The sequence below is a fragment of the Ammodytes marinus genome (assembly GCF_949987685.1).
Source record: "Ammodytes marinus genome assembly, chromosome: 12".
Classification (NCBI taxonomy): Eukaryota; Metazoa; Chordata; class Actinopteri; order Uranoscopiformes; family Ammodytidae; genus Ammodytes; species Ammodytes marinus.
In genome coordinates, this window is record NC_137216.1 from 27,358,377 (window position 1) to 27,373,376 (window position 15,000).

Here is a 15,000-nt window from a genome sequence, read left to right on the forward strand (position 1 = left end):
GATTTTTTTTTCCAGCGCACAGACAGTACTGTGTGCCAATTTTGATGAGATATTGACAAAAAAAACTACAAGCATTCTCCAGAATAGCTGACTTCAATGCTTTTTTAATGCTTTTAAGACACTACCAAGGGAACACTCACTGCTTAGAGCATAAAGTGCTGAAATCCTACATGGCAGAAGGCAGCTGATGAACGAGTGGAGTCTGGTATACAAAAGGCAATCAGGCCTAATCTGCATTCTCAGCTCTCGGAGTGTGAGTGTGAGTGTGTGAGTGAGTGAGTGTGTGTCTGTGTGTATCTCCTTGTGTGTGCGTCTGTGTGTGTGTTTTCAGGCACTATGCATATTTATCTATAATGAGTGTGAGGAGCAGATGCTGAGGCTGCGACGTGTCAGAGTGAATATCTCTTCACCTGTTTGTGTTCGTCTGTAAAGTCGTTTGCGTTTCAACACACGGTGGAAAAGGTAAAAGATTAATGACACACTCACAGCATTCTCATGTGGTGGTAGGTGACGTCATCCTGCTCCAGCCACGGCCCCTTCTCAAACTTCAGATACTCAATGTCTTCTGCCACCTGGACACAGCACAGCAAATACAGGTGAATTAAATATCAATAAAAAAAATATATATATATATTTATTTCATTCAAAAAGTGAAATTTTCATTACACATAAAGTGAAAATAATTTAGAATAATAGTCTTCTGCCACCTGGCCACAGCACACAAGACAGAACAGTTTCAATGGGAATGGCAAATACAGGTGAATATAAAAAATAAAATAAAAATCAATTACATTTTTTTTTTTTTTTTTTTTTTTTTTTTTAATCGAAAAGTGACATTTTCATATATCCTAGATTCAATACACATAAAGTGAAAATAATTTAGAATTATTGTACTTTTCAGAATGTTTACATTTCTCTCATGTATTTCATATATTTTTGAGATACTGCATTTTTCATTCCCTGAGATGTAAAGCCGTAATCATCCAAATTAAAAAACAGAAATAACTGACATATTTCACTTTGTGTTATGAATTTATAATATTAAAATTTTATTTTTTTAAATGGACTTTTCCATGATATTCTAATTGTTTTAGATAAATCTGTAAATCTCCAGAGGTCAAATCTGCTTGCAAAAAAAAAAATTAAATAAAAAAAAAAAATACTAAAACGGCTACAATTGACTGTAGTCTTACCCTTTCAACATCCTGGGCTATGGTTGCATCGTACGCAAGAACTTCTGACGCCTCGCTAGAAGAAACAAACACACAAACACTTTAGGTGTCTGGAAGCATGAATATCAAATGATATGGGACTATTGGATTGTTCATATTTGGTCACAGATATCCCTTTTCCCCCCGAAGGAAGTTTGGGGCCATCCTGACCAAGCAGACCCACTAAATATTAGTGACCACCATATTTAAATACCCTTCTTACCCGATTTTAGGCAGGAAAGACTTCTTGTACGCTTCCTCAACACTCTTCAGATACGCCAGGGGAACATTCTGAAGATAAGACTGAGGAGAAAAAGATCACATGTCAATAAATGATTAACTTATATTTTTTATATAATGGCATATTCAATCAACTAAGGTGTTTTATGCCAACTCAGAATGGATGGTGTGTGTGTGTGTGTGAGTGAGTGAGTGAGTGAGTGAGTGAGTGAGTGAGTGAGTGAGTGAGTGAGTGAGTGAGTGAGTGAGTGAGTGAGTGAGTGAGTGAGTGAGTGAGTGAGTGAGTGAGTGAGTGAGTGAGTGAGTGAGTGAGTGAGTGAGTCCTCACCTTGCTGCTCTCTTTGAGTTTCTTCTGCACGTCTTCAGCGGGCATGTCCACAAAGATGGCGAGGTGAGGAGGAAGGAACTCACAGATGCTGATGTTCTTGATCTCATTGTAGTGAGACACACCTGAATGACAAAGCACAACTCTTTAAGACATATGCAATACGGTTATAATGTATTTTTTATTTTCTCCATTAATCTGTGCTCAACCAAATTTCCCTAGGGATAAATTAAGGGTCGTCTTATCACATTCTTTGACATTTTGTGCTACAATTTAAAAAATGTTATCAAACTAAAACTAAAGCAAAAGTAAATTGAGATTTATTTTTTTCTACCGAAATAATGGCAATGACTTAAAAGTTCAATCAAAACCATAGAGTAGGATATATATAGTTATAGAAAGTGATCACTCACACTCCTTCCTGATGTATCCCTGTTTGAACATGGCCTCCAGGAAAACCATGTCACTGAAGGGAGAGCGCTCCAGGATCACACCCTGGCCTGGAACACACAAGATCAGTGATTGTGTTAAGACATTGTTTTCTTAAGCACTGGTCAATTTTGAGATTTTCAACTATTTCACTTCCATAACATGTCTTCTTTCATACTAGTATACATAAAAAGGTCAAACATGTACTGTACATGTAGGTGTTTATTTGAATAAACCTTTTTTTTTTAAATATATAAAATGAAAAAAGGCTGTATCCATAATCTACTAATACTAATATTTTGTAAAAATTCAATAACTATTTTAACTTTTAAAGAAACATATGGATAATGAATAACATATTTATTAACATATTATATATTTTATCAAACCAGGTTAGTCTGATAGAGATAAGCCATACAGAGTTACAGTTACAACTTAACACTCAAGACAACATTCAAAACACGCCTTAAGTGCAATTGTGAAAATACATTAAAATGATGTACATGTTGTGATGAAATCCATCAACTGATATCATAAGGGGCTATATATGATCAAGCAATGGTGGTGCAAATCTTGATTCAAAGTCAGATTCCCTTGTTATTTGAAAACAGGTAACCAGTGCATATGCGTGTTAGTGTTACCTGTGGTGATGAGGTGTTCTATGGCGTCAGAGTACTGCAGTAGCCTCATGCTGTACATCCACAGCTGCAGTCTGTAGCTGTTCCCGTCGGCTGCTTTGGGATCAGTGTAGAACTTCTCCAGGCTGCACATCCCGTTGAAGTCCACAGGCAGAGGCTCCTTCTCCCCCGTCATCTTGTCCAGGTAGAACGTGTCCGGCTCCGGCATGTACAGCATCCCTACAGATGGATACATGAGGATTAGAAGTTACAATATACTCTCCACATTGTGTTGACCAAACAGCTCAGTCAATGGCTGTGTTCATCAATAAAACCAACTAAATGTAAGGAATTCTTGTCAAAAAGGTTTGTTTAAGCTTTGCCTTCAGGACAAGATAAGATACATTTGATTGTCTGTCACATAATAGGATACTGAAACTAACAAATAAATAATATGATAATAAAGAAAATAACATGTTGATTAAAACATTTCTACCAGCATTTAAACTTCAACATTTAAATACAGAATTGAACTTTTCAGCCTGTAAGAGGGTATTACTGGTTGAACTCTACAGAAAGATTCCCAGATAGATAGATAGATAGATAGATAGATAGATAGATAGATAGATAGATAGATAGATAGATAGATAGATAGATAGATAGGATTACCCAGTTTGTCAGCCAGCTTCTGTGCCAGCGCTCCTTTCCCTGAGGCCAGGTTTCCGTCCACGGTGATGATCTTGCTGGTCTGTGTTAACCGAGGCATGGTCCTCTCTCCCAGAGCATAGGCCCACCAGCCATAACGCAGGCTGCGCACCGAGCTCGTGTGAACGCCAGCCTGGATTATATATTTTTTTTAAAAATTCAAAATATGAGTCTTCTAAAATACCGAAATCAAGTATTCCTGCACAGCTCTGCCATAAATGTGTGAACGTTTTCATTTGATTGTTGTAAGCGACTTGTTCTGCACATGATATGTTACAGGTTTTCCCTTTACAAGACATTGTAATTACGAAAAAAGAAAGAAAGAAAATGAAAGCAATTGCTGCACCGAAAAAACCTGGGTCATTGTACATTTGCCTGGTTTGTTTGCTTGGCTGATAATCAAGCCATTACAAAAGACAATAAGACACATACATACTGTAGAATTATCATTAAGATCTCCCTTTGAAAAACTGAATGGTAGACACAATAACAGACTGTGTAGATCTCACTGACTATAGTGTGATGTTAGGTTGCAGAGGGCAGCGCTAACAAACAAACTATTTGTGTGTTTATTGGGAACCCTTCAAATGTCCACGTAGAAGTAGTTCCAAGTATTCTAGACCTAAATCATCCAGTGATTTATAGATTCATAGAAATAGGTTTTGCACCGACAGTAGCACTTTAACATTTATTCTGTAGCAAAGTCGAAGCTAGTTGTGAAGGTTCTAAAAAGCTTAAGCCGGTATCTCCACATCCTGCACTTGTAACACCATGTAAGCGTAAAAAATATACCATTCAACATGTATTTAGAAGTTTTTTAGCCCCACTCTCATGTAAATAATATGCAGCAGCTGACCCACTGTGATGCTAGTGGCTAGGAGGCTAGTTAGCATAAGTTAGCTTGCCCTTGTGAATTGGAAACGTTAAACATAAAGCATCAAAGTTCGTCCACGTGTGTTAGTATGTGCTCACCTTCTGCAAAGTGTTGGCCGCTGTAAAGGCGCTGTTCCCCGCAGGGATGATCAGTCTGATCACCCTCAGGGCCATGGTGATCTGTCCTCCAAAAAAGATTCGAGCTGACCCGAGTGACAAGCAAAGACCCGGCGACTAGATAATACGTCACAGCACCGCGTCTCATGCATTATACGTTTCTAAGTCTTCGTCTCTTAAAAATAAAATGCAATTAAACCAAACCGCACCGCAAAGAACAATAGCAACAAATGTTATATCTTAATTTAATTTATTTTAATTGATTTATCCTTTTTGTAACTTTTACTGTGAATTTAACTGAAATTGTTTTATTAGCTGTAGCCTACTTGTTACTGAATGTATATTATTTTTCTAAATATATTTCAAACTGCAAATGTTATAAATATGTATATGAAAACATACATGAATAGATGCGTAGGCCTTTTATTAATACATGAAAATATTGACGAGCCAAAGCCTGGTGTATGGCTGTCTTTTAACCAGCAGGTGGCAGTGTTCATTTATTTTACCCTTGTAAGAACAGTGTTCTGTCCTTCAACCATCGAATCAGATCAGTAAAAACTCAGGATTGAAATGAGTTCCGTCAATTAGTAAAACAATTGTGATGACAAAATGACAGATGCATGTAGATTGTAAAAACACACCCTTATTTGGCAGGAACAGCTCAGAGTGGAATCACTGACTTGAGCAAAGCCCATTCAATAGAATAACGTTAGCTTGGTCTGTTTCCCCCCTCAGAAAATAAATAAATAAAATAAACTAAACGTATAACTATCAGACAAAACTAATTAAAGAAATGTGCACTTTTAGGAGTAAAAAAAAAGTTGAAGCACACAATATACAGACACTGTGTTGGCCTATCTGCTCTCCATCTTAGTGGAAAAGGCTTGACTGGATTTCAGTTTCAGTGTCATTTTCCCAACCGTTTCTGATTCAGCATGAAAAATATGTGTTTAATGTCAGACAACTTGCTGATCTGGACGTGAATCTACACAATGTAACTCTGAACAAAGCCTGGCATCTTATCACGATTGTGTAGTGATGACTCAGAGTACAGGGGCAGGTGTAGTAGGTGAGGAGGTGTGGTGAGGAGATGCTGTTATATCTAGTGATTATACTCAGCCAACTACTTGTGAATATATCGTTAGCCTCATAGCTTAATTGCCTAAATCATATTTAAAAGTAGGGTTACTTTTACTCTACATCTACTTTACCCTATACTCTAACCCTTAAAAAATGACTTAGGCAAGTATGCTATCGGGCTAACAAAAAGTAGATGTAGAGTAGAGTAGATGTAGAATAGAGTAGATGTAGAGTAAATATGATTTAGGCAAATTTTATGCTATGACGCTAACGATATATTTACTCTGTAGCCTACGTACCTATGTCTACCTCTGATCTTTTTATATTCACCGTTTCTGTGTGTTTATTCTGTTTTTATAACCCATTTTATTTCTGTTCTTTATTGTCATCTTATACATTATGTTTCTTCTTACTGGAAATGGGTTATAGGTTGCTTAATTTATAATAGGAGGTCCCGGAACACGGAGGGTGGAGGGGGGGGGGGGGGGTGAGTCAAAAATCCAACATACTGGACTGCATGGACACACACACACACACACACACACACACACACACACACACACACACACACACACTCACACACACACAGGAACCTGGGTAATTAGTCAACAGTAAAACAACAATAGTCCACATTCAGGTCTCACGGCTGAAGCCCTGTGAGGCCAGCCGAGGGAGTTAGGCCGAAAAAAAAACCTATCTGTGCCAAATTTCCCCCTGGTTATTTTTACAGCAGCTTTTATTTCACTCCTCTGCAGTTGGCTCTGGTTTTAACAGTGCCAGCAGGGAGGGGAGGAGGTACGCCTGCATTGTTTATCCTTCAAAAACAACCCAAAAGCATGGCAACGCAAAACAAAATACTTCACATTTCAATGCTCTACTGTACCTGCCTTTAATGCCTCTGGTAACCTAGTCTAAAATAGTAAAACATTTAAAAAAATAGAAATCAATATACGATACCAAAGTTAGGCGTCTAAATACGCCTTTACAAAAAATCAGTTTGAAAATATATGTTCATGAATAATATAACATTTTGTTTAAAAATTGCTTTATACTGTCCAGACCGTTTAACAGGACTGTGTGGGCGTGGTCATATCATACTGTCTCCATGGCAAGTCATTGTTTGATAGAATGTTTGGGCAGAGAACTGCTGTGATTGGTTCAAAATACTTAATGTGTAATAAGAACCAGAGCACAGCCCGCCTCTTAACCGAATTTCTGTAAAGTTTATCAAACTTAAAATGACGATATCTTTCATTTGGATTGATAAACATGCCTAACTCCATTCAGATGCTTACTACTATCATGCAACTAACTCCCCAAATTACAAAGTTAGAAGGATCTTGTAGATTTGGTTTTACAGGACAGGACATGAAAAAGTCAGCATGTCTATCTAAGACAATAGACAAATTGTTGGACTGTGGTGCAATATCTTACAAAACAATCAAATGCAATATTAATTCTGTCAAATACATTCTAGCGACTGAACTTGGCAGCATGTGTTTCAAAGTAAGAGCTTGATCTACTTCCACCGGCTAACGCCTGCTATGGTTTCCTGCTGAAGTCATTTCTGCTTCGCTCGCTGCCAAAACAGTGTCAGTGTTAGAAAATGTAATGTTATAAAAGTCCAAGCGAGGAAATGTGAACAACACAAAGTGAGTCCACTAAAAGAAAAATATTTGACAACTGTTTTGATGGTAAATTGATTGTTTATCAAAGCTCGAGAGCCTCACATTCAAATATGTTTTTGTCTTTATAATATCACATTTGGCGTTATAGTTGTTATGAACATGTTTCACTGTTTTCTGACATTTCGTAGACCAAAAAATTAAACAGCAGATTTATTATAGTGAAAATGAGTAGGTTACGATTGGAGCTAGTTATCCAGTTAAAATTGAAGAATACACAATATAATCTAAGACACAAAAAAGACAACAGACAAATGTCTATTGTCTTCAGCCAAGCACCCAAATTAAGAAAGTTATTGACCTTCATAGGTTGTCAAGGGAGCGTTGCAATCTAGAACTTTCACCACTAGATGGTGCAACAATACTCCCATATTACACACTGTACCTTTTTAAAAGTGGATCAGGTATTATCAACGCAGCTGTATGTCGACATTGCGATCTCCGCCCGGTTGTTCCCCTGAGGGCTAGTTAGAGCTCACCTACCTGTCCACAGAATGATGAACGAAGTAGTACCACTGTGTGTGTGTGTGTGTGTGTGTGTGTGTGTGTGTGTGTGTGTGTGTGTGTGTGTGTGTGTGTGTGTGTGTGTGTGTGTGTGTGTGTGTGTGTGTGTGTGTGTGTGTGTGTGTGTGTGTGTGTGCGTGCATGCGTGTGCTGTGCATCTGTTCCCATGCGTTTTGAACCAACTTCTCACCGCTTGTTTATTTGGGCCCCGGTGCATTCCTGTGTGACAGCCTACCGGTGCACTGCCATCATCAACACCACGGTTACAAGTCTTTATTCCTCGCTAACTTTAGAAAAATGTTTTATCCAGCCAAGCAGTGGTTTAGCCTTGGCCTTTTTTTTTACTGTTCTCCACCCATAATAACTCATGCTTAGCTCCCTTAAAACCTATTACAACACCCTTTTTATTTCATTTTTTTTAAACTCTCTTAATTTCATCATTTGAAAGGCACTCAGAGACCCAAGTATTTGAAGCCAAGGCAACCAGCCCGCGGCACTTTTTTCAAGGATGTCTTAGACAACTTGTGTGATTCATTCTTTCCTCTTGCTCGGGGCGAAATGTATGGAAGCTCATTCACGCCACTTGTATCTGTGACTCTGATGTACAAGTCGAGTCAGTATGGTAATTACCAGATGAGAAGTAATTATGTCTACTTAAATACTAGTTAGCAGGCACTTAATGCTATGTTTTGTCTGATTTATGATACATTTTGTTCTTAAAAACATGACCTGTACATTGTGCTTTCGATTCACTTTAGAAATGAAAAAAAAAATCATCCAAATCTCTTCAGTGAAAAACTTTGGACACTGATATATTGTAAAAAATTTGATATTGAGTTTAACTCTGGCTTTATCCAACATATAGGCTACAGATTTGAGTTATTTTTTCAAGGTATGCAAATGATACAATTATTTTGATCTTGCCAAAAATTGCTTATGTATTCAAACATTCCTGAAGACATAATGAAAGTATATTGTATTGTCACAATGCAAACTAGCTTCTACAGTAGCTTATGTCAAAACTAATGACGGGTCCAAATAAACAAACAGAACCTCCCAGACTGTACTGTATAAGTGTATTTCTTTCGGTGGTGAATTTGAATTCTACAGTTTAATTAATGGCTTTGAAATAAGTGGGTTGTTCATTTACGACATTAGCTCGACCCTAAGGTATTTCTGTTGGCCATCACCGTACTATCTGAACTGTGGAGTCCTTTTCAAACAGGCCGGGGCTTGACAAGAAGCAGGACCACAGCTGCCCTCTGGGAAAGGGAAGAAATCGCGTGTGAAGGCAAGAGGGCAGGTTTTTTTTTCACACAGCAAGATGTAACTGCAGCTCCATTACCGCGCCGACCACAGCTATTAAAGTGAGCATCGGGGTCGTATAAAGCGCCGCGTGAGTGTCATGATTTCTGTTCATTTGCGCTTGTGTGGTCAAGATAGTTTTAAAAAGTGTGAATGCATGGAAGTTATTACTGGGTGTTTTTGGTGGATGGCCAGAGGGGAGAGAGAGAGAGAGAGAGAGAGAGAGAGAGAGAGAGAGAGAGAGAGAGAGTCAGACACACAGTCAGGCAGGCATGTCCTCTTAACAGGAAGCCCATAATAATAATAAAAAATACATAACAACCTCCTCATGTTTTTTTTAAGTGTTTTAATCCTGTGTCCTATTTGTGGTTAGGGCTACATAATCTCTATGTTGACATTAAGGGAGGAGGTTCATGATCCTGCTTCTGTACCCAACACTTAAGACCAAAGCTTGAGCATACACCTTTTTGAATGTTGTACCAGGATATTGCTAATTCCCTTATTGTGAATCGTAACTGCCTAAATTTGGCCGCCATTATGCTTCTGTAGCTGAAAGTGGATCTTGCAGGGATAAAAACATTGACATTCACTGTAACAGATAGGCTCTTGTTTCTGCATTGTACACCTTTTTTTGCATTGACAATAAACACTGATATAAATGTTACATGACTAAATGTAGCTCTTTGGTAACACACACACACACACACACACACACTGCAACCATAAACACAAACACACACAGCAATCATACACACACAAAGCGTTTACACACACACACACACACACACACAGTGGTACTGCTTCGTTTATCATTCTGTGGACAGGTAGGTGAGCTCTAACTAGCCCTCAGGGGAACAACCGGGCGGAGATCACAATGTCAACATACAGCTGCATTGATAATACCTGATCCACTTTTAAAAAGGTACAGTGTGTAATATGGGAGTATTGTTGCACCATCTAGTGGTGAAAGTTCTAGATTGCAACGCTCCCTTGCCAACCTATGAAGGTCAATAGCTTTCTTAATTTGGGTGCTTAGCTTAAGCCTTCATGCCATAGAGAGTTATTCTACGCACTTCCAGTTTTCTTTGTTATTGCACTTACTTGGTTTGTTGAAGTTGATTGTAGTCTGTCCGGTATGTTATGTGTGGTTTGTGTGTGAGCGTGTGTGTGTGCATGTGTTGGCTCTTAGCTCTAACATGCCTCAAAATAAGTTGAATCAACTGAAAAGGACAAATAAACATAAACATACGCTAATATCATTAAAACGTTTATTGTGATATCCAATAGTAGCGTTCTATACTCTTGTCAGTATCAAAGTGTGTTGGGGGCAGTTAAAGACTGTGTGCTCTTCTCAGCATTCACTGTTTGTTTGCACACCTGCATACAATTACTGATCTGATTATAAGGCTTTCCATCACTAACCCTGGTCAACACCAGATGGAGGCCTTTCTCATGCATTTTTTTCTTTTAACCTTTAAGTATACAGGGAAATCCCATTGACACCGGAGATTTGTCGAGGGAGACCTGTTCCCATTTACAAGTTACCATTCACACACACATAGCAGACAACTATCGACATTCACATGAGGCAAAGTGGGTGAAGTGTCTTGCCCAAGGACACAACAACCATGATACAAGTGGCAGGGCGGGGATTGAACCACCAACCCTTCGATCATTGGCCGAAACCGCTCTACCACCTGAGCCACAGTCGCCCTCTTTAGAATGAGTCTAACTAAATAAAGTAAAAGGGCTCCATCACCACCCTTTCCAATAATTGTACAGAAGCTATGGTGGCTTTCAAGGTCAAGAAGCTAGTTATCAAAGATGGCATCATCCACCACTGCCTCAAGTCTTTCCACAATATCAAGTGATGAGGTGAAGATGACATGTATTTAGTTATTTGTTCTAGTACTTATTCTGCATCTTCCAACAGGTGCATTTCAAGCAGACACATATAAAAACGTGTAAGGCTGTTAAGTTTGTCCGTTCTGTAGAAACATGGTGGTGCAACACAACTTGTATTTTAGTTTTTTTAGTTTTCACAGACATTACCCCACAAAGTGAGATTACAAGAAAAAGGCTTTAGGCTACTGTACATTTCCAACATGTTACTGAGGTATGAGAACTCTTTCTGGGGTCTAAACTATACTGGACTATACATCATCATGAGCAAACCACAAATCAGGAGCCATGTTTTTGAGCTTTTCGGTGTCACTGATAGTTACCATGGAGACATCGATCAGCAGGTGTCACTGATTGTTACCAAGGAAACATGCCACTGAGAGCCTGCAGCCGAAGTGGCATGTGCCCTGACTTGTGTGTGTTTTTGTGTGATTGACTGCAATATTAAAATGTATTCTTAGAGATAAATGAAGTACTTTCTTTCTATCTATGTAGCTATCCATCACACACACACACACACACACACACACACACACGTCAAATTGTCAAAACTTGGGTTAAATTTGGCTTTTACTACTTCCAACTTTTGTGCTCTGATCTCAATTGATTCACAAGTCCCATTGCGCGGAGATGTGATGTGACACAAGCGATCAGACAGGTTTGGAGTCTACAGTGTAACCAATGCACCAACAAAAAAAACACAATAACAACAACAGTTTGCCCAACTCTTTATTTACATGGAACGTCTTTTAACAGTCGTTGCCAGACCTCAAAATTCAGTAGAATGTAGCTATGGTTACGAACATGTTCTATTCAGATTGTTGATTCCTTCCTCAAAGACAAGAGACCGGGCCTCCATGTCAAAGCCTCTCCACCTCGGGCGCAAGTCAGTCATCACGCAGTTAAACTATTGGCTGTCACACACACACACACACACACACACACACACAACAATCACAAGAGCACGCACACACACACAGTAATCAACCAAACACACACAAACACACACAGCAATCACACGAGCACACACACACACAAACTCTCAATCATCAGGCTGTTAAACTATTGGCTGGCGAACATACAAGCACAAAAACACACGCACACACACACACACATACACACAGCAATCAAACAAACACACGCACAAACACAAACTCTCAGTCATCAGGCAGTTAAACTATCAGCTGTCAAAGATATACTGCAAACACTGCTTGAGTGTCTGATGAAAGGATGACATGTCGACTATACTCTCCTCTGTTTTATATTTTATTTAAGTTTGGAACTTAAAGGTGGAGTCAGTGATTCTGCAGAACGCTTGTTGTCAAAATCAGTGAATATCTCCTCACAATCTGCTACCTGTCCGTAGGCCACTGTGTGTGCGCTGAAAATAAATCCAGTGTTAATCAATACACAGCATAGGCTCTGTAAATGGACATGTTGCTATGGTGGGCCCCTCTATGTTTAGATAACTGTTGCTTAAATACTTGTTTACAGAGCCTAGGCTGTGTACTAAAAAAATGTCAGCGCACACACAGCACAGACAGGTAGTGGATCGTGAGGTAAATATACACTGATTTTGACAGAAAGTGATTTTAGACAACAAGCGTTCTCCAGAATGGCAGACCCCACCTTTAGGAGTCTGTTTGCTGCGTGTGTTGTTGTTGTTGTGTGTCAGTGTGTGACAGTTGCTTTCTGTTTATACAGATGCAAATGCGGTAAACAACGGTGCCGCCATGTTTTGACAATAGCTACAAACAAAACAGAGTAAAACTGTGTCTGTAAAAAAACACCAAACACTGGCTCACTGCTCTACAGACAGCAAAACGACACAAATCAATTCATGCAAGTCATCGAGGGAAAAAACAATGTCTATTTTTTTATTTTTTTAACCGGTGACAAGCTTTTTAACATGACAGACAGCTGTTATGAGGAAGCAAACTGGGCCCAAGATAAGCACAGCGCTGTTTACAGAGGAGAGATGGTGGAAAAGCTGCAGGGTGTGTGTGTGTGAATGAATGGTCTCCATGGGAACTGTCTGCAACACGTCTCCTAGCTGTCACTGATGTGCGGTGAGGTGAAGCCAGAAAAATCACATTTGCATCAACCTAGGCTAAACGTTTGAGAACTGATTTTGTATAAATATATATCTAAGGAAATCAAAACTAGTTTACAGAGAGGAGTTTCTGTTATTGTTTCTAGCCTTGTTTTACACGCTCTAAATAATAGAAAGGCCTGTCAGGAATAGCCTTTTTTCATTTTATCAATCTAAAAATACCATACAATACAAATGATTTGGTACAAAATGTATCATAAATCAGACAATTACAATATGATACAATATTACTGTCTGACTGTCTTACTTGCCCTATTGTTTGTTTTGTAAAATGTGTGTGTGTGTGTGTGTGTGTGTGTGTGTGTGTGTGTGTGTGTGTGTGTGTGTGTGTTTGTCTGTATGTGTCTCTGTCTATCTATCTATCTATCTATCTATCTATCTATCTATCTATCTATCTATCTATCTATCTATCTATCTGTGTGATGAATGCCATTGGAACCTATGAAGTCTTCATTCTACACAGCATACAGTTATAGGTTAGACAATATTGAGCTTCCAATGTTGTGGCCGCTGTGTGGAGAAGGCTGTTTCTTGTTGCAACATGACAATACAAATTCACAATATGCAAATCCAGGTCCATAAAACAAGTGATTTTAAAGTTTTGTGTGGGAGGGATCCAACACTGCCAAACATCAAAGTGGTCATGATCTCAGGGAGAACATCCCTATAGCCAGCCAGACTCTAAAATATTGCTGATACAAAAAGATATTATTGTTTTGGAATGAAAAGCTTACTTACATGTGTGTGTGTGTGTGTGTGTGTGTGTGTGTGTGTGTGTGTGTGTGTGTGTGTGTGTGTGTGTGTGTGTGTGTGTGTGTGTGTGTGTGTGTGTGTGTCGGTGTGTGTGTGTGTCGGTGTGTGTGTGTGTCGGTGTGTGTAATGTTTGGTTGCCCTTTGTACTCCAATCGTGTTTGCACCTATTTCTAAGAAGATATGTGTAAGCATTACAGACAATAAAGTGGTCTTACATATATGCATATTTTATGAGATTATGGTAAAGTATAGGTTGATATAAATGATTTCAGTAGTGGTAAATTGACACTGGATGTAGCAAGTAACATCAAATCCCATACAAGTTATTAGGGAAAGTTTTCTGTTATATTTCCTGCAATGGTCAGAGAAGTCAGCCAATTCACATATTTTCCCAACGAAGTCAAAAGAGAAAAAGAAAAAAGAAAACAATCTCAACACAGGCGAACACGCTTGACAGTCACTCACAACTTGTCCAGTCCACCTTAAAACACAGACTGTACATGTACACTACATTTCCTGAAAACGCCCCATGCCGTGCAAGAGAAGAAGTCGAAGGAAAACTCAAGTGACTCCGAACAATAATAATAAAGCTGCGTTGTTTATCCAAAGACTAGGGGGCGTGGGGACATAGCCTATACTGAAAACTTTTCAAAGTTTCCCTTTCTCTCCCCCACCCCCCTCTCACTCAACCAAAATTCACTCACAGCAGTATTCAGGTTACTTCCATAGTGGTCTCAACACTTTGTTGCACACCGCCGAGCAAGGTCAGAATCGTTATCCGCCCACGGGGACCCTAAACGCCGCAACACAACCTCCGCGGGACCACGGTGGATTTTATCTCACTCAAACATGGGACATATTTGACTCTCTGTCAATCATACTTGTTGAATTATAGCGGACCACTATACTGGATGGATAGAACGCCTTAAGTAGCGAAGGAGTGAATTATCCACACGAAACGTTTGCCCTAACGTGAAGTTTGTGAGCGTTTAAAAACCCCAACAAGTGTCACCATGTTGGGAAACCCGGGTTCCTATGCGAACAAGAAGAGGAAGAAGCCCGTCCTCAAACAGTAAGATATGCCCGAAAATGTTGTGCTAAAAAAGTTGTGTACACCATTGTGTTGTTCCTTAGCATA

The 15,000-nt window shown here is 39.1% G+C and overlaps 2 protein-coding genes across 4 annotated transcripts in view; one reads left to right on the forward strand and one right to left on the reverse strand.

Annotated features, from left to right (window-relative positions):
• ndufa10 (NADH:ubiquinone oxidoreductase subunit A10) overlaps positions 1-4,625 on the reverse strand; it is an 8,498-nt gene extending 3,873 nt beyond the window's left edge. Inside the window, exons 1-8 of the mRNA XM_080037605.1 lie at positions 4,500-4,625; positions 3,492-3,660; positions 2,847-3,062; positions 2,190-2,276; positions 1,780-1,901; positions 1,435-1,514; positions 1,194-1,248; positions 487-572 (exon numbers count right to left, since the gene is read on the reverse strand). Coding sequence (XP_079893731.1) covers positions 487-572; positions 1,194-1,248; positions 1,435-1,514; positions 1,780-1,901; positions 2,190-2,276; positions 2,847-3,062; positions 3,492-3,660; positions 4,500-4,574 — 890 coding nt within the window. The 5' untranslated portion in view covers positions 4,575-4,625. The remainder of the gene's footprint in view (positions 1-486; positions 573-1,193; positions 1,249-1,434; positions 1,515-1,779; positions 1,902-2,189; positions 2,277-2,846; positions 3,063-3,491; positions 3,661-4,499) is intronic.
• A 9,847-nt stretch (positions 4,626-14,472) lies between these two features.
• The window catches only part of LOC307258502 (uncharacterized protein), a 40,089-nt gene continuing 39,561 nt past the window's right edge, over positions 14,473-15,000 (forward strand). For all 3 annotated transcript variants that reach the window (XM_080038055.1, XM_080038056.1, XM_080038057.1), the window contains exon 1: positions 14,473-14,934. In XM_080038055.1, coding sequence (XP_079894181.1) covers positions 14,876-14,934 — 59 coding nt within the window. In that variant the 5' untranslated portion in view covers positions 14,473-14,875. The remainder of the gene's footprint in view (positions 14,935-15,000) is intronic.